This window comes from Nelumbo nucifera, chromosome 1 (genome assembly GCF_055504915.1).
Source record: "Nelumbo nucifera cultivar China Antique chromosome 1, China Antique-T2T, whole genome shotgun sequence".
In the NCBI taxonomy this organism is placed as follows: Eukaryota; Viridiplantae; Streptophyta; class Magnoliopsida; order Proteales; family Nelumbonaceae; genus Nelumbo; species Nelumbo nucifera.
Window position 1 is genome coordinate 208,147,569 of NC_142649.1, and position 20,016 is coordinate 208,167,584.

The 20,016-nt window shown below is 41.2% G+C and overlaps 1 protein-coding gene across 4 annotated transcripts in view; it reads right to left on the reverse strand.

Annotated features, from left to right (window-relative positions):
* The window catches only part of LOC104610354 (protein SPIRRIG-like), an 82,402-nt gene extending 63,027 nt beyond the window's left edge, over positions 1-19,375 (reverse strand). Inside the window, exon 1 of one of the 4 annotated variants that reach the window (XR_016081000.1) lies at positions 18,888-19,375. Coding sequence is in view for 1 of the 4 variants with exons in the window: in XM_010276916.3 (XP_010275218.1) it covers positions 18,888-19,057 (170 nt within the window). In the remaining 3 variants the exon portion in view is untranslated. Of the gene's footprint in view, positions 1-5,627; positions 5,840-18,871 lie in introns of those variants that run through there. The other 3 variants (XM_010276916.3, XM_010276917.3, XM_088896015.1) reach the window with 3 other exon arrangements.
* Between the last annotated feature and the right edge of the window lie 641 nt (positions 19,376-20,016).

Genomic DNA, 20,016 nt, shown 5'->3' on the forward strand with positions numbered 1-20,016 from the left:
TGAAAGTGTAAGATCCCAAACTTTGGGAAGTGATGAGCTTCCAATTTACATCATATTTGCTATCTTGTAAGGAATGAAGAGGTTAGAAGGAAAGAGATGCAAGTAGACACCCACGTGCAACCTATTGAGCATTCAGCCTTGATTTCTTCAAGCCAAAAAGGGGGCAAGGGTTCAGACAAGAGGTACCTCAAGTGCTCTCATTGTGGAGGAGACGGACATTTGAAAGAGATCTGTTGGATTCTTTATCCTCACCTAAAAAGCCAAACAGCAAGTGGAAATGTTGTCATAAGTAACAGTGTTGAAATCCCAAAAAACACACCCACAGTTGTACCTCCTCCAACGGGACAGACCACTAGTTCCCACACATCAGGATCCTTTTTTGATTTCACAGCTGATGAGGTAGAAATCCTTAGCCGAGCCATCAACTAAAGAACAATCCACTTGCATCCACCTCTCTTGCCAAATCAAGTATTGTCTCTGCTCACAATGTGACTGATCCTATAGTATCTAACTCTTAGAGTTATTAATTCCGGTGCTACCAACCATATGACACACATCTTCTTTATTTTCTTCTTGTCGTTTGATGTTTGGACAAGATAAGATGAGAGTTGCTGATGATTCCCTCTCCACCATCTCTAGAACGGGGGGGCGGGGGGGAGTTAACCTAGGCAAGGATCTCTCTCTTAAATTTGTTTTGCATGTTCCCAATCTTGCTTCAAACCTATTATCTGTTTCTAATCTTACAAAAAACTTAAATTGTAGCATAACATTCTTTCCTATTCATTGCGTCTTTCAGGACAGATTGACAAAGAGAATGATTGGGAGCAGTCATGAGTCAAGAGGTCCTTATTATTTTGATGCAGACATCAATTTAGCTTTACAGTCATCTACTTTCAGTGGTTGAGATAATGAGGAGCCAATAGCTAGGTTACATTTGTGGCAAGCTAGGCTAAGTCATTTGCCTTTTTCTTTGATGCAATGATTGTTTCCTGAGTTGTTTAAGTATGTTTCGAGTCAGAGTTTGGTCTGTGAAGTGTGTCAATTGTCAAAACAATGTAGAATTCTTTATCCAATTTCTAGTAATGAAATTCAATCTCCTTTTGATTTAGTTCATTCTGATGTGTGGGCCCTACACCTCTTGTTTCTATAGATGGTTTTCGTTATTTTATCAGCTTTATTGATCACTATTCACGATTTACATGGATCCACTTGTTAAAAGAGTGTGATGAAGTTCCACGAATAACCATGGTATTTTATAAAATGACTAAAACTCAATTTAGCGAGAAAATTAGGTAGTTTCGCTCAGACAATGTTGTTGAGTATTTTGAAAGCTCCTTGAATCTATTCATGAAGGATTTAGGTATTTTGCATCAATCATCTTATGCCAGTACCCCTCAACAAAACAGGATTGCTAAGCACAAGAATAGACACTTATTGGAGATAGATTGACCCTACTATTTCAGCAAAGGTTTCCAAGAACTATTGGTCTCAAGCAGTCCTTATTGCATCGTATTTAATAAATAGAATGCCATCTAGGGTATTGGGTATGAGAACTCCATTTTCTATCATTTGTCCTAACCTCCTAGATTTCCCTCTTCCCCCTAGAGTTTTTGGTTGTGTGTGCTTCATCCATGTCAAGGATCCTAAGAAGACAAAGTTGGACCCTAGGGCTATAAGGGGGGTCTTCCTAGGGTATTGTCCCACACAAAAAGGTTACAAATGCTATGATCTGGTTACCAAGAAAAAGTATGTCACCAAGGATGTGGTGTTTTTCGAATCTCAACCTTATTTTCAGTCCTGTAGGAATCCTCTTCAAGGGGAGACTAATAGGATGGAAGAGGATCCTTCCTCTCCTTCCTTATTTGTGCCACTTTCAGCTTCGGGTCTTCCATCTTTTCCTCCTGATCCCCCTAGTTCTAGCTGTCCAGGTGAATCTAGTGAGACTCCTGTTGAACCTGTTACTACTCTAGATGTTGAGGATGGAACTGATGCCATTAATAAATAGCAGAGAGATATGAGAATTGTCTACAGAAAAAGGAAAAGAGGTCATCCAACTTGTGGCAACAACCAACCGGACTCAAATCAATTTGTTATCTCCTTGTTACTATTCCTTTGTGTCTACTCTTTCTTCTGCCCATGTTCCTACTAGATACTCAAAGGTAGTATTTAACCCAAAAGGGAAGAGCACTGTAGGGTGTAAGTGGGTGTTCACTATGAAGCACAAGGAGGACGGCTCCATTCAAAGATACAAGGCTGGGCTGGTGGCAAAAGGGTTTACTCAGAAGGAGGGTATTGACTACATGAGGAGGTATTTATGAATCCTCCACCTGGCTATGATTTTCATGGGAAGGTATGTAGGCTAAGGAAACTAGGAAAGCATTATATGGGCTTAAGCAATCTCCTTGAGCTTGCTTTGTGGGGCCATGAAGAAAGTGGAATACATTCAAAATGGTGAAGATCATACCTTGTTCCTAAGGAAACAAGGTAATATGCTTACAGTCCTCATAGTCTATGTGGATGATATGGTAATTATAGGGAACAGAGAATGATCTGAAAGAGATTAAAATATCTCTTGGCATCTAAATTTGAGATTAAAAATTTAGACCATCTAAGGTAGTTCCTTGGAATTGAAGTTGTGAGGTCACAAGAAGGCATATATATACATATACACATACATACATACATATATATATATATCAAAGGAAGTATGTTCTCGATCTTTTAATCTTTTAGAAGAGACTGGTATGATGGGGAGTAGACCAATACATACTCCAACAGAGCAAAATCATTGTCTCTAGGAATCGGTTGGTGAGGACTACTCCGATAAAGAAAGGTACCAAAAGCTAATGGGAAAACTAAGATACCTATGTCTTACCTGACCTGATATAGCTTATGCAATGCATGTTGTCAGTCAGTTCATGCATTCTCCCAAGATTCCTCACATGAAAGCAATTGAAATGATCCTTAGGTATTTGAAGACATGTTCGGGGAAAGGAATTCTATTCAAGAGGCACAATAAACTTGAAATAAAGGCATATACTAATGTTGATTGGGCTGGATCGATTGGATATAGGAAGTCTAATTCTAGATATTGCACATTTGTTGGGGGGAATTTGGTTACATGGAAAAGTAAAAAGAAATATGCTATTCATTTGTCTATTTCCGAATTATTATGGCATAGGAACCTCCTAGGTGAGCTCGGGGTGAAAGTTGATGGTCCTCTCAAGTTGTATTGTGACAACAAGGTTGCCATCAACATTGCAAATAACCCAGTACAACATGATAGAACTAAGCATATTGAGATTGACCAACACTTTGTAAGAGAGAGAATTGTCTCGGGCGAACTTTGCATTCCTTATACACCCTCAGAGATGCAGATTGCTGATGTTTTGACAAAAGGACTGTCTTCAATGAAGTTCCTAGGCTTATTTGGCAAGCTAAACATGACTAACATCCATGCTTAGCTTGAGGGGGAGTGTTGGTGGCTTATTTATCATTCTATGTTTTAGTTCTATGGTCTGTTATGGGCCTTTAGTTATTGGGCCTAAGCTTGTTTTATTTTGTACTGTCTAGGTGTCTAGTGTCCCATCACTAATTAGGAGCATTCTAGTCTTTTATTGTAATATCTTAATGTTAATACATATACTAGCTTCTAAAGCCAGCTGAGAATAGATTGTCGCCCATTCACTGATCTCTCCTCTTCTCTTCTCTTCTTCCTCTTCTACTTCTCCACTTTAGCAAATAGATACCAATGGGGGATTGAGTCCAGATTCGACTATCAGGTTTGGAAGGATCCAGGAAAGCCCCCTCAAGTATTTGAAGCAAAGCCGAGATATTTGTTTAGTTTCAGACCTTAGACCCCTTCTCAAGCCCAAATCCCAATCAAAGTCAGTGTTTGAACTAGAAGGAACAAGAAAAATGGAAATAGGCTCATCTTTGTAACTTGAGAGGGCAAACAAAAAAGGAAATTGATCTTTCAAAGCAAGATCCCCCACCCACACATGTTCCCAAAACCTTACCCAATTACTAGAGCACAAAACATACCTGATACATGGTAAGAAGGAAGGAAGGAAGATTTTACTAATATAATAAGTGAAAGAGAGGCTAGAAGCCCGCTATACAAAAACAATTAAGGCCATCTGATTCTGTCTCGATAGAATCTTCCTTTTGATCGAACCCTCTAACCACCATTGTATCGCTAACTTTCTTGAAATCCTTGATCAAATTCACCTTTACATTCTCTGGGTTTAAACCACCGACAGACCTATCATCGCTATTTCCTTGAAGTGCATCAACTTCCTTGTATTTGTATCTTATAGTATACCATAGGAAGTCACCTTTCTCTCTTACCTCAATCTCCTTGCTAGCTAAAACCATCACTCCAGATAATATTTCTTGACTTCCTTTTGATTGAGAGAATCCTTTCTGTTTGGTTCCTCATTAAGACTTTGAACTTGGGCATTACTTGGGCCAACCCACTTATCCCCTCTAGTGGACCCAAGTAAGTTAGTACACCTTTTCAGCCCATTACCAAAATTCCTTTTAAAACTTCACCCCTCTAATTTCTCGTAGTTACTTTTTTACCCCCATTCACCCCTAACCCTTCAACTTCATCTTCAACCTCTTTCCTTGCCTTTTCATCTTCCCCTTCCCCCTGCAGAACTCTAGCCCTATCCTTTAATCTCTTTTTCATTCTCTTAGTAGAAGGAAAATCAAAGTCAAGTGGAATCACAGCCTTCCACAACTATCCTTAGTTCAAAAGCTTCCCTAACATAGAACAGGTAGAGAATTGTGGGGATCAACTTGGCATCCTCAGTTTCAACCAAGCTTCAAGGTTAGAGGAGAAAAAAGTGATTTTGTGTCTCTTAGCAGCGCGATGGAGAAATATATCAACTTGTTCATCTGGCTAGAGAAAGCTTTATTATTTATATTGAGGCTCAATGCCTAATAGTGGAAGGAACATTCCAAAAGCAACGGCATCCAACCATATATTCCATTTCCATCATTTTCCAGTAATTCATCATTGTCCACAATACCTAATCATCTAGCCCCAATTATGGACAGCTACCCATAACTTGAGCATGCCTCGTACAATTATATTAAGATCATCTACTCCAACTGTGGGGCAATGGATAGGCAATGGCCTGTGGCATTTCTAAAAGTTGGAGGTAGCAATGGAATTGGTGCCTGGAGAATGGGAAGGAATTCCCAATCTGCAGAGTAACGTAGTTGGGGTTTCTAAAACTCTAAAAGATAGAGAGGAAGTTGTGTCCTTCCTCTGAGTGTGTAAGGCGGTGGAGAGCTCTAAGGCCTCTCTGGATGTCTGAATATTCTGGAACATCTGGAATGGAGAGAATGAAGATGATTGAGATGTCTCTGATTACCAAATGGGAGATAGACTCTTATCCGTATTATTACATATTAGTGCCTTGGAAGGTTCTTGATCAACCATTTTTTTTAAGTCATTCTGCCTTTCTGCATGTCCTTGGGTGTCACGAGAAAGGTGAGGGTCTGATTAGCACAAGAATATCCTTTATCAGAAAAGCATCTTAGTTAGTTATGCCAGGGTCAACATAGTGGTTACAGGAAATGCACAAGGAAACTTGGTGCCAAATCGGATATCTTACCCAGGTCTTTGTGTGCTTTCTTAGTGCCAACCCAGCTATGCGCCACCATCTAAAATTCCGTCTCCCATGTCAGGGCATCCATGAGAAGGTTGAAGATGGGCTCTGGAAAGAGGCTGGCTTCATCCATTGAAGCTGGGCTCTGGAAAGAGGCTCGTTGGGGAGGAAGACGAGAAGGTTGAAGAAGAACTGCGTGGCAATAAAGGATTGGTTGGTGGCAGCAAAGGATTGGGGTTTCTGCAAGGAAAAGAAAGTTACACAAAAAAGGGCGAACATAATTTGAGAAGTTCAAAAGATTTGCAGGAGGAAAGTTTGAAACGTGCTCTACAAGGTAGCTGCTGGGCCTCTGACAAATCTTATGTCCATGCAGTGACAACTGGCTTCAGTCCTAAACCTTCGATTACACTTGCTGTTCTGCGAGAAGACCAGAAAGGGTTAGGAAAACATGCTGAAGTTAGAAAGATTAAACAGGTGGGTCAGGGGGAAAAGACAAATCCAGATTTGGGGAACCAGAACTCAAAAATCTGGGCTGACTAAGTTGGGAGTGGGGAGTAATGGGCTTTATAGAGGAGGCCCTTATAAAAGAAAAGGGGCGGAAGTATTCAGTGGACCTCAAACTTTAAGCCCATATAAGGTGGGTCAGGCGGACATAAGGAGCCCATTTCAGGGGCCCAACTTAAAAGAGGAAGTGTTAAAGAGGCACGTGACTAAGGGTGCACGTCTGATAGATGGTAATAACCATCTATTTTCTTCCTCTTTGAGCTCAGTAGACCGAATAGCAGGAAGTTCGACTTCTGCGCATGCTAGAGGTTCGAAGCAGTGAACTGCGACAACAAGATTAAGAAAATCGTCGCCCAAAAAGCGTAACCCAAGGTGTGTTAGACGAAGTGATCCAGAGATAAGAAGGAAGGACTTCTCTGAGTTTGAAGATCTTAGTGATTCAGAATCAGACGATTCTGTGAGTCTGGGTAGCATCGACCTAAGCAGATCAAAGGACATCTCTGAGGAAGACAACTTCGGAACAAAAGTTTTATTTCTGGAGGAGGAGGGAGATGGTTCTCAACGTTTTGAGGGAGAACCAAAGTTTATGATGGATCAGCAGAAGGATACTACGGATGGGACCCAGGTTCTGTCGTTACCCGCAAGGGAGGCCAGCCCGGTAGCCCAGGACGAACAGGTTTTTGGTTTGGAAAGGAAAGGCTCTACCGAAATAGTCTGTAATGTCTTGCCTGAATCCAGACAGCAGTGGAAGCCCAACTCAACTGCGGAAGGTGGCAAGGTGTTGATCTCCTACGAAAAATCTCCTATGCAGTTCAAACCATGGGAAACAGGTTTAGACTTGCTTTCCTATGCTGGTCTCACTCCCTTGGAAGAAGCTCACCTGGTTCCCAACATTGCAGGTATTTTTGTTCATTCGGATTTAGTTACTGATACTCTTCCTGTGGTTGAAACAGATACTCCAGCATCCCGAGAGGATTTATTAGGCAGGAAGGAAAGCAGAGAGATGAATACGGGTGAAGGTGAGAAGAGTGAGGGAGAGTTGGAGGTTAAGAGAAAGCGGGAGGAAGAGTTAGAAATAATATGGGAGCAGATCTGTGCATTATTGGAGGATTATAAAGCAAAGGAGGAGGGACTAGAAGGCGGGGAACATGAAGCAAACCCTCAGATTAAGGAGTGCTACAAAAGCCCTAGGTTGGGGGGGAGGTGGCCCAAGTGGGTGGAATCAGTGGGCCAGCTAAAAAGATAGAAGGGATTGTCCAAAGGAAAAAGAAAAAGAGATCAGAAGTGGAGAGACTAATCTCAGATAGGGGTGTCAGAAAGGAGTTTTATAATGAAAATCAGTAATTGGAATGTGAGAGGGTTAGGGAGTGCAAGAAAAAGAAGGGCAATTAAAGACCTGCTTAGAAGAGAGAAACCTGACATTGTCATGTTACAGGAAACCAAGTTGGCAGATTTGGATAGAAGATGGGTCAGAAGTGTGTGGAAATCAAGAGGAGTTTGCTGGACTTTAGCTCCTTCTTGGGGAGCCTCGAGAGGGATAGTTACCTTGTGGAGGGAGGATGTTGTAGAATCAGCAGAAGAACTTATAGGGAGATTCTCTATGTCTTTAAAATTCAAAAATGTGGAAGACTGATTCACTTGGGTGTTAACTAATGTCTACGGGCCAAATAGTTATAGAGAAAGAAAAGAAATGTGAGAGGAGTTGTATGGAATACAAGGCTTGTGGGACAGTCCGTGGTGCCTGGGGAGGGAGGGGTGTTTCAATGTAATCAGGTTTTGTAATGAATCAAATAATCCCCAAAGAACGATTACTACAAGCATGAGAAATTTTAATGACTTAATTAACACCTGTGGTTTAAAGGAATTACCCTTCCTACAAGCTAATTTTACATTGTCTAATTTCCAAGAAAACCCCTTGTGCTCCAAACTTGATAGGTTCCTTTTTAATGTAGAGTGGGAGGATCATTGAGAGAATTTGGGGGCTAGATCTCTTCCTAGAGTTACATCTGATCACTGCCCTATCCTATTAGGTCAAGAAACTCTAGGCTTTGGACCTCGACCCTTTAGATTCGAGAATATGTGGCTGATTCATCCGGATTTTGTATGATTGGTGAGTGAATGGTGGAATGAAGATTTGAGAGGGGTAAAGTGGAAAGGTGTAAGGTTTCACAAAACGTTGAAGAGATTGAGAGCCAAGATTAAAGAGTGGAATCAGGAGCAGTTTGGAAGGATAGAGGATCAAAAGAATAACCTGTTGTCCAGGATTGAGGATCTAGATTCCAAAGAATCTCAACGAATCATGAATGAACAAGAAAGGAATTTGAGAAGAAGCTTAAAAAAGGAATTGAAAGAAGTTCTTCTTAGGGAGGAGATTTCCTGGAGGCAAAAGTCAAGGCATAAATGGATCAAAGAAGGGGATGGCAATACAAAATTTTTCCATGCATTGGCTAATGGGAGGAGAAGAAAAAACTGTGACCAAATTAGAAGTGGACAGAGAGGAAGTAACAAACCAAGATGAGATAGCCAAAGTGTTGGTGGATCACTTTAAATCAATTGTAGGGAAGCCATTGAATAATAGACCAAGAAAGCAATCTGGTTAGAGAAGAGCTTTGAAGAAGAGGAAATTAGGCAAGCAGTTTTTTCTATGGATAGATCCAAAGCTCCTGGCCAGATTGATTCACCATGGCTTTTTATCAAGACTGTTGGAAAGTGGTAGGAGAAGATCTTTGTGTTGTGTTTAATGAATTTGAGGACAACAACAAAGTAAGCCCGGGAGTCGATGCTACTTTCATAGCTCTAATCCCTAAGAAGAAAGAAGCAAAAAATCCTAAAGATTTTAGGCCAATCAGCTTGCTGACTAGCATTTACAAAATCCTGGCTGAAGTGTTATCTTTGAGGATTAAAGTAGTGTTACCCTCCATCATTAGTCAAGCCCAAGGAGCATTTGTGCAAGGGAGACTGTTGAAGTTTGACCTGCCATAGAATTCTGTCTTGTTCGTTGACTGTAGAGTAAAGTAGACAGCAAGAAGTAGGAGAGGAAAGAAGAAAAGAGAGAAGAGAGAAAGGCTGGTTCGAATTAGGGAAAAAAGTTAATCCCTTGATTCGGCCAGACCTGTTATTATATTATTAACTTATTGGAAAAGACTTGAGTGCCCTTCTTTAAGTAAGGGGCACTCGAACTAATATAACAGTACACATCAGCATTCTCAACAAGTACAAAGACTGAAATACCCCTTCACTAACACCACTAACACTCCCCCTCAAGCTGGTGAGTATATATCATATAATCCCAGCTTGTTACATATGTAGTCCACTCTCCCCCGACTCAAGCCTTTTGTAAACAAGTCTGCCCACTGGTTTCCCGTACTAACATATGCAGTTTCTATCACCCCATTCAGCACCTTCTCTCTCACAAAATGACAGTCAACTTCGATGTGCTTGGTTCTTTCATGAAACACTGGATTGGAAGAGATATGAACCGCTGCCTGATTGTCACAATAGAGCTTCATTGGAGTACTGATGTCATATCCTATCTCCTGTAGAAGGTTCCTCAGCCACACTAGTTCACAAGCAGTATGTGCCATGGCCCTATATTCTGCTTCTGCACTGCTTCTTGCCACAACTGTTTGCTTCTTACTTTTCCATGTTACCAGGTTACCCCCCAGAAAGGTGCAATAGCCTGTGGTAGATCGTCTATCAGACATAGAACCTGCCCAATCAGCATCGGTGTATCCTTCTACTACCAGTTTTCCACCACTTCTGTACAGCAAACCACGACCAGGAGCTCCTTTCAGATACCTCACAATCCTTAGCACTGCATTCCAATGTGGGACCAAAGGTTTATGCATGAACTGACTCACCACACTAACCGCAAATGAAATATCTGGCCGAGTAATGGTTAGATAGTTTAGTTTGCCTACAAGTCGTCGGTATCTGCCAGGCTCTTCAAACACTTCACCTATATCACTGCTCAGCCTCGTATTTGTTTCCATAGGTGTCTCAGCCGGTTTAGTACCCAACAATCCTGTTTCTTCCAGTAAATCAAGCACATATTTCCTCTGGCACAAATTAATGCCATGCTTAGATCTTGCTACCTCTATGCCCAAAAAGTATTTCAACTTGCCAAGGTCCTTTGTCTGAAAGTGTTCCTGTAGGAATGCCTTCAATCTGTCAATGCCCATTTTATGATTCCCAGTCACAACGATATCATCCACATACACCACCAATATTATTTTACCTGCCGAAGAGTCAAGACTGAAGACAGAGTGATCAACTTAGCACTGTTTCATACCAAACTTCTTGACCACCTCACTGAACCTACCAAACCATGCTCGAGGGGACTGTTTAAGTCCATAAATAGCCTTCTTAAGTCTGCATACCTTACCATCCTCCCCCTGAGCAACAAACCCAGGTGGTTGCTCCATGTAGACCTCCTCGAGCAAATCCCCATGCAAAAAGGCATTTTTGATATCGAGCTGATGGAGAGGCCAACCAGACATAGCTGCAAGAGAGATGACGACACGAACTGACCCTATCTTAGCAACCGGGGAGAACGTCTCCGTGTAGTCAATGCCATAGGTTTGGGAGTACCCTTTGGCAACCAGCCGCGCCTTCAGGCGCTCAACACGACCATCTGGCAAGTACTTAACACTATACACCCACTTACAACCGACAGCCTGCTTCCCAGGAGGAAGAGCGGTGAGATCCCAAGTGTGATTATGATGCAAAGCAGAGAGGTCTTCTTCCATAGCACGGCACCACTCTGGAGAGGTAAGGGCTTCCTGGACATCCTTAGGAACAACCACGGAGGATAACAAAGATATGAACTGGCGATGGGAAGCGGAGAGGTGGGTAAGTGAAACAAAATTGGAAATAGGGTGAAGGGTGCAAGTACGCTTACCTTTCCGTAAGGCAACAGGAAGATCTAGGTCGGAGGCTGGTGTCAGAGCTGGAGCTGGATCTGTCGACGGTGATGAAGCTGGAGGAGCTGCAGCCGGTACATGTGGGTGATGTGTATACACGTGACGGATGGGTGGACGGTCAACCAATGGTGGCACCGGAGGCAAGGACGTAGGCATGACTGGAACCAGAGGAGGTGGATCAGCCACAGGAAGAGGAAGAGGAAGAGGAGGTGGTGATGTGGGGGAAGCAGCAGCACCGGACCCCACAAAGAACGGAGTAGACTCGAAGAATGTAACATCAGCACATACCAAGGAACGACGAGAACTAGGATGATAACACTTGTACCCTTTCTGAGTTCGGGAATAACCAAGGAAGATACACTTCACGGAACGTGCATCTAACTTGTCAGTCCCGGGACTCAGATTATGAACGAAGCAGACACACCCAAATACCCGAGGAGAAAGCGGAAACGGAGACATGTTGGGGAATAAGACACTAAAAGGAGAACGACCATCAAGGATAGATGTGGGCATCCGATTAATTAAGAAACAAGAGGTGAGCATTGCATCGCTCCAAAAAGTTTTGGGAACATTCATGTGGTGCATGAGGGAGCGTGCCGTTTCTACAACATGGCGGTTTTTCTCTCGGCAACCCCATTTTGTTTCGGAGTATAGGTACATGAAGTTTGGTGTATAATGCCATGTTGATCCAAGTATTCTCGAAAAGATGAAGACAAGTATTCACGACCATTATCAGAACGGAAAATTTTGATGTGAACACCAAATTGATTGCGGATCTCAGCATAAAATTTCTGGAAGATGGAAAATAATTCACTTCTTTCTTTCATTAAATAGAGCCACGTCATTCTTGAACAGTCATCAACAAAAATAACAAAATATCGGTATCCATTATATGACATCACTTTATAAGGACCCCAAACATCTGAATGAATTAAGAAAAAAAGACTCGACACACGGTTATCGACCCTAGAACGAAAGGGAACACGATGGTGTTTCCCAAATTGACAAGACTCACAATCTAAAACAGAAAGTTGACTCAATGAAGGGACTAAGGACTACAACACTTTCAGCGAAGGATAACCAAATCTACAGTGCCACTGGAGAGGAGAAATGGATGACTGAAGAGCTGTTGACGTTCGTCCACCACCACCAAGATAATACAGTCCACCGGCTTCATGCCCTCCACCAATCTTCATCCCCGTCTTGAGATCCTGAAAAACACACATAGAAGGGTAAAAAGTGATGGAGCACTTAAGGGACTTGGTCAGCTTACTAACAGACATAAGATTAAATGGAAGCTTAGGTACATATAAAACAGAGGATAGGGATACAGGGTCTAGGTCAACATTACCAACACCACAGATAGATGACGTGGAGCCATTAGCAAGGGTAACAGATTGTGATGTTGAGCAATGAATGAGAGATGAAAACACACCTGGAGTTCCCGTCATGTGATCGGAGGCTCCAGAGTCAATAATCCAGGGGTTGGGTGTGGATGCCAAACAAGCCATACCTGAGTGTGCAAAGGAAGCTGTGTTCTGCTGCGACTTGGATTGAACAAACCTCTCATACTCATCACGAGGAACACTCACCATCTCCTTGCCTGGACCATCTGAGGGAGTAGAGGGCATCGGGTCAGCTGACCGTTTCTCCTGTGTAGAGCTGAAACTGGTGTCACTAGTCATGGCATGGTTGGCCCACGTCGAGGGAGGACCATGTAAGTCATAGCAGTAGTTAATGGTATGTCCATCCAAACCACAGTGAGTACACTTCCATGGACCCGAGCCACGTCCTCTACCACGAGCTCCCCCTGAATCTCTGCCTCCAGTACGACCACCACCACGGATATGTGTAGATCCACCACTACCACTCCTGCCAGGCTGGGTTCCTCGAGTCCCACTTCTGCCACCTCGGCCTCTTGACACTACAAATGCTGATTTATCGGAGACATTAGAGTCCATAGATCCAATGGAAGCCCTCCGAAGACGAGCAAACACCTCCTCTAAAGATGGAAGAGCAGATCCCCCTAGTATCTGGGCTCGTACAGGTTCATACTCAGACTTCAGCCCCACCAGAAACCGTGTCACATCAAGCTGCTCTCGCTGTTGCTGTTGAACTTTGACATCTGAAGTGAGAGGATGATAGACATTTAACTCATTACGGATATTCCTCACATTGGCATAGTACTCCTCAAGGCTCTGATTTCCTTGTTGCAGATTGAAGTATTCCTGATACAGTTGATATACCCTAGTGGTATTATCCTGACCTGAATACAGTTTCTTAGCATGATCCCACACCTCTTTGGCTGTGTCAAGAAACATGAAGTTCACACTGATTTTGGGTTCCATACTGTTCCACAACCATGTAATGATCTGTGCATCTTCCTGTTCCCAGTCTTCATACTCCTGAGAATTAGCGGGGGGTTTCTCCTCTCTTATATGCTTCACTTTCTTCTTCACCTTCAGAAAAACCTCTACAGACTTGGCCCAAGGGACATAATTCTCTCCATTCAGTTTAATGGAGGTCATTTGGACATTCAGGTAGTCAATAGATATCATGACACTAGGTTTACTATCACTGTTATCTGCCATTGCCGAACTCCCTTAATTCTGAGCACTGAGTTAGGAGCACTACACACTGCACACTACACACAGACACTTCACCGAAATCTGCACACTGATTTCAACAGCTGAGAACTGCAACACCACAAACCCTACTCACCGAAATCTGTACACTGATTTCAGCAGTATTAAATGCTGAAAACTACAACACCACAACCCCTACTCACCGAGGTCTACACACTGATTTCAGCGATATCAAAAGCTGAAAACCACACTAGTAACACCACCAACATTAATCCACAACTATAGGAAGCTTCACCATTCAGTAGACACTATTGCCATTCGAATCACACACAAACCAGAATAAACCCTAGCATACTGCAATCTGAAAACCCATCATGCAAACTGTACTACACCTCTCATGTATTCCAAAAAAAATATATAAAAAAAAAACTTTACCTCATCGCCTGAAGGCCAACCATACGAAGGGCTGAGACACCACTGCACCACACGTACCAGCCCTAACTAGGGCTTAGAAACCACAGCAACCAATCACCAACGACACAATCGGAGGCATAGAGACCTCCTAGGGAAGAGGGCGATCACTCCTTTTCAGCCCTTTTCCCAGTCTCCAACTCACAACTGAGAACCCCAAGTGAAACCCTAATTCGAATGCGCAGAAGGCAGAATTCTAGCAAGTCTGATTTGGTGAACCTAGCTCTGATACCATGTTGAAGTTTGACCTGCCATAGAATTCTGTCTTGTTCGTTGACTGTAGAGTAAAGTAGACAGCAAGAAGTAGGAGAGGAAAGAAGAAAAGAGAGAAGAGAGAAAGGCTGGTTCGAATTAGGGAAAAAAGTTAATCCCTTGATTCGGCCAGACCTGTTATTATATTATTAACTTATTGGAAAAGACTTGAGTGCCCTTCTTTAAGTAAGGGGCACTCGAACTAATATAATAGTACACATCAGCATTCTCAACAAGTACAAAGACTGAAATACCCCTTCACTAACACCACTAACAGAGACAAATAACAGATCAGATCCTAATAGCTAACGAGTGTGTGGAATATATGAGAAAGTCTGGAAATCAAGGTTTTGTTTGCAAGTTGGATTTAGAAAAGGCCTATGATTTGGTGGATTGGAGTTTTTTATTAGAGAACATAGGGTGTTGTGGGTTTGGAGCAAGATGGTGTAATTGGATAAAGGGCTGCATAAGTTCTTGCCATTTTTCGGTCTTGGTTAATGGGGTAGTTAAGGAGTTCTTCCCAGCTGTTAGAGGATTAAGGCAAGGTGACCCCCTTTCCTCTTTCCTTTTCACCCTAGTTGCAGATGTGTTCAACGGTTTGATTTCTAAGGCACACTTGGAAGGAATAGTGAGAGGTTGGAAGATAAGAAGTGGAATCAAGGTGACCCACTTACAGTTTGCTGATGACCTAATAACTTTTGTGAAGGGGGTGATAGGAGAACAGTCAGGAATCTTAAGTCTCTGATAAAACACTTTGAGAGAGTTTCAAATCTGAAAATAAACTTGGATAAGAGTTGTGTGGTGGGTGTGAATTTGGATGAGAGGACTATTGAGTCTGTGGCTGAGTGTCTAGGTTGTTCCATTTCCTCTTGACCCTTATAGTATTTAGATCTCCCTCTAGGAGCCAACCCTAAGGAGAGCAACTTTCGGGCCCTGGTTTTAGAAAATTTTGAGAAAAAGGTTTGCCTCGTGGAAAAGGAACTACATCTCATTAGGGGGTAGAGTAACCTTATTGAAAGCTTCCTTAGCAAATCTACCGGTATACTACTTCTCTGTGTTCAGTTGGAGATATTAATGAGAAATTTTCTTTGGGAGCCAGGGGAGGATAAAAAGGATCATTTAATAAATTGGGCAATAGTATGCAGGAGGAAAGAGGAGGGTGGGCTGGAGTTAGGGAATTTAGTTTTGAAGAATAAAGCTCTCTTAGGCAAATGGTTGTGGAGGTGGCCCTTAGAACAGGAGAGACAGTGGCATGAGGTGATAGAGAGTATACAAGGTAGTTCGGGAAATAGATGGGATGCTGGTGTATCGCGTCGAGCCACTTTGGCAACTCCGTGGAAGGCAATTCAAAGTATCCTCCCTTTTTTTCCTCAACTTTATCAGGTATGATGTCAATTTTGGTTCTTCTGTTTTATTTTGGGAAGACATCTAGGTGGGCAATTCTGCCCTTAAGGACAGTTTCCCTTCTCTTTATTCCCTTTCTTGTTACAAGAATAAAGCAACCTCACACTTTCTTCCAACTTTTATTTCTCCTTCCTCTCTGAATTGCCCTCTCAGATCTGATGTAGGAATTTGGTCCCCTAATCCAAAAGGTTACTTCACGTGTGCCTCCTTTTTTAAGTCCATTTGCTCTTCCTTGGGACATTTGGATTTTCCAGTTAAGGAGATCTGGTCTAGACCTGTACCTCCTGAAATAATAATTTTCTGCTGGGAGGTGTTCTATAGGAAAATCAACACTTCAGACCTACTGCATAAGAGAAGGCCTTCCATGTGCTTGTCTCCTAACTGGTGTGTACTTTGCAGGGTTAATGGTGAGGATTGCTCTCACTTACTTTTAACCTGTTCCTTTTCTATTGCTATTTGGAGCTGAATCTTTGCCTTGTTTGGGTGCAGGTGGAATTTGGCTACAACTGTAGATCAGCTCTTTGACCCCTCCTTCTTTGTGTTGCCCACAAAAATTGGTAAAACAATGTGGAGATCCATTAGAGCTGCTGCTCTGTGGACAATTTGGGAAGAAAGAAATGTGAGGATTTTCCAAGAGAATGAGAGAAATATTCAGAACATAAAGGACTACATTCTGACCAGGACAATCCATTGGCTCAGATCTTTGGAATCCTTTAAAATATACTCCTTTGATGACATATGGAGGAATTGGATAGTTGTGGCTAGTAGCAGTACAAGGAAGAGCAGGGTACCAGCAGTGTGGGTGCCTCCTTCTGAAGGCTGGACAAAGATGAATTTTTATGGTAGCGGCCAAGGTAATCCAGGCCCTTCAGGAATAGGAGTGCTGAGAGATAAAGACAGCAATATCTTAGCTTTATTCTCCGGCTCCATGGGTATAGGAGACTCTATTAGAGCTGAGCTTCTAGCGGCGGTACAAGGTATTCAGATTGCAGATCAGTTAGGAATTCAGAATTTGCTTATTGAAGGAGATTCCAAAGTTGTTGTGGGTTGGTTAAAAAATCTAGATTCAGTTATTTGGTGCTACAGGGACATTATGAGAAAAGTTAAGTGGTTTTCAAGGAACATGATTGTTAATTCTCAGTGGATGGGTAGAACAGCTAATGCCATAGCGGATGGGTTAGCTAAGCAAGGGGTATCAAGGGAACTTCATTCTGGGCAGCTCTGTAATTTTTTTTCCGAGCCTAACGTAATACTTTGTTGTTGTTGAGGAGAGGAACTAGCTCGTGCCTCTCCTCGGGCAGTCTGTTTTGTAACATCACTTTATTATCTTTGAATAAATTACCCTTCATTTATCAAAAAAAAAAAAGGATGTTAGGTTGATTACTAGAACTCTAGGTTATCACTTCTATGAGAATAGCAAACCTAAGGTTCTCCTTTGTCAGGTATTAAGAAAACACCATGGAGCTCACCAATAAAAGAACCATCATCTCTATGAGAATGGAAAAAATAACAAATATAGCAAAGCATCATCAGTTTCAGGGCAGGAAACTGAAGGAAAGCATGGGTTTACATGTTGTAGAAGAATCAATGAGTCAAATGTGACAAACCAAGACCATTTTGATCTTGCTCCTGACTTACAAAGTAAGAAAAAAATGACAGTGTAAACATTAACTGACAGAAGGAAGAGAAAGGCCAAAGAAGCAAATAGATAGAAGTATCAAATATTTGTAACATAAGTACTACTTGTTCAATTAAATAATGTAATTTGTATACCAAAAATTAACAGGATTTATAGGAACTTGTAAAGGGCCTATGCAGATTATGAGAAGCCGAAAAAGATCTATCTAGTTCACTTCAATAAGTTCAAGCATTCAAAATTATTAATCCTTTGTGTTGTAAGTACAAAAAAAAAAATTGAATCTATATTTGACACACTCATATATGTCATGTTTCTTTGAATAGATTTATTCACATATTATATTTTCTTTCTGTTCTTTGTAATTGATTTCAAGAAACTACTTATTGATTAAAAATCCTCAAATTACTATCTACTTTTTTTTTCTTTTTTGTTATCAGTAGAAAAATGATTTTATTAAAATTTGGAAAGAAGAAATGATAAGTACAACTTTTTAGCCCACTTTACTATTCCAGATTAGAATGATGCCCAACACAGTCCTTGCCTCATAGCCCCTTGTTTAGCTAAGGTGTCAGCTAAACCATTTGCCCTCCTTCTAACCCATTTAAATTCAGCCACTATTTCTTCTGCAATTGTTTCCACTTCCCTTAGAGTATACTTTAGGGACCAAGGAATACTCCTATTGGATTTAGCCTAGGATATGACTGCTTATGAATCTCCTTCCACCTTAATCATCCTAAATCCCAACTGTGTAGCTAATCTGAGGCCTTGCAATAAAGCCATCACGTCGGCCTTCAAAGAATTTCCAAAGCCAATTGGTCCTGAGAAGATAGTCAATATCCTCCTCTCTGATTTTCTAATAACCCCCCATTCCAGCCACACCCGGGTTTCCAAGAGAGCTCCCACCAAAATTCAGTTTTACTTTGTTTCCTTCTGGGGGTTTCCAATCCATCCTGATTTTGTCCTCAAATTACTATCTGTAATTCAAGGAAGGAGTATCACAAGTTATAAAGACATATTTGCAATGACTTTCCAGAAACCACTTCTGTACTTTAGTAAGTTCCAAAGAACCCTATTCTAATAAAGAAAGTAAGGGTCAATTTACTTCAACATCGCAACTGTAGCCCTTAAGAACTGCATCCTATCTTTGATTTTTTTCTTTTTTTTTTTATAATTACCTTCGATTTTATTCTCTTCTCAAACTAATAAACCGCCATTATTTCTTTCAAGTTAAACTTGGGAGACTTGAAATCTCCGATCATTATTTCTTTTACTGCGGAATCTAAATACAAAAGACATAGTTGCATTTTTTATTTCAACGCTGGTGAGATAATATGTCAATGGTCAGTCTGACCCGTAGACCGACCTTCCCATTGCTTAGATTCTCTGAGGAACAATGCACTGAAAAATGTGAATTTTGGTTAAGAAAACTAAAGTCTCTATTCTCTACAGAGATTGAGATGAAAGACAAAATACCAAAAAAAGATAGAACCTTGAATGAGAGGACAAGGAGGAAGAGGACGACGACGATGCAGCGAGATCATGTTTCGCCAACGATACAGCTTCTCTACCGGCGACAGCGGATGGAGACGAAGATGTGGAAGAATGTTGAGATAGCCCGACCTTCTCTTTGAAGTCCTTAAGCAATGTAACCCATTTCATTGTTTTCCGAGATGACTGAAACGTGCGAAGTTGTCATCTGAAGAAGTTACTCCTCCAACGATCCATCAATACTTGAAGAAAACCCCTCAGATCCTGGCCTTTCACCACGATCCACAAGGTTTTCAAACTTCAAAAATATTTTCTTAATTTCTTCACCTAAAAAATCCAAATGTATACAGTTAATTAAATTAATAGGAGTCGTAAAACAACAGATCGAACAATTGAAGTGATCGATCGAAATGGATCAAGGATTTTAGAGCAGAAAGATCTGAATTTTGGTGTTCGGTTGTTTTGTCCTTTATTTTTCTTCGTTCTTCTTCTTTCCAGCTACTCTTTTTTTCTTTTTTTGTTTTATTTTTATTTTATATTTTCGACGATATATGTGATATTTTGATGTATAAATTAAATTATGTTAAAAAACAGCCTCTAATAACGGTTAATGCAATTTAGACAAATGGCAACCTATTTTTGATGTAAGAGTACCTCGCATAAAAGCCAAGAAAAGTGAGAACAGTCAACTCCACTCCCAGAAAAAGTGCTAACAGCATACATGTGGCTATTTATATATATCTATACTATATATATAAAATAAGGTTGTTCATGTCACATGACCTCTTCTTTTTCCAAACCCCACTTCTTTTATTCTCCTTAACTCTCTCTCTCATTCCCACCATTCAATACCTACCGTTAAACCACATGGCTGGGCAGCTAAAATTTCCCTCAAAATCCCCACCCATTTATTTTAATTCATGTGAAAACTAGTTCAATATTTTAGGAGCCTAAGGCTTAATTTGAGATGAGTATAAATATGTATAATGTAAATATATAAAATATATAATATTTGTATTTGTACTCTTCCAAACTGAGCTTAATAGATTACCTATGAGATTCTTTCCATTTTTGGTCCATCATGTTCTCTCCATGCAAACGTATAGAGACATGTTGCAGGCTTTCCCTAT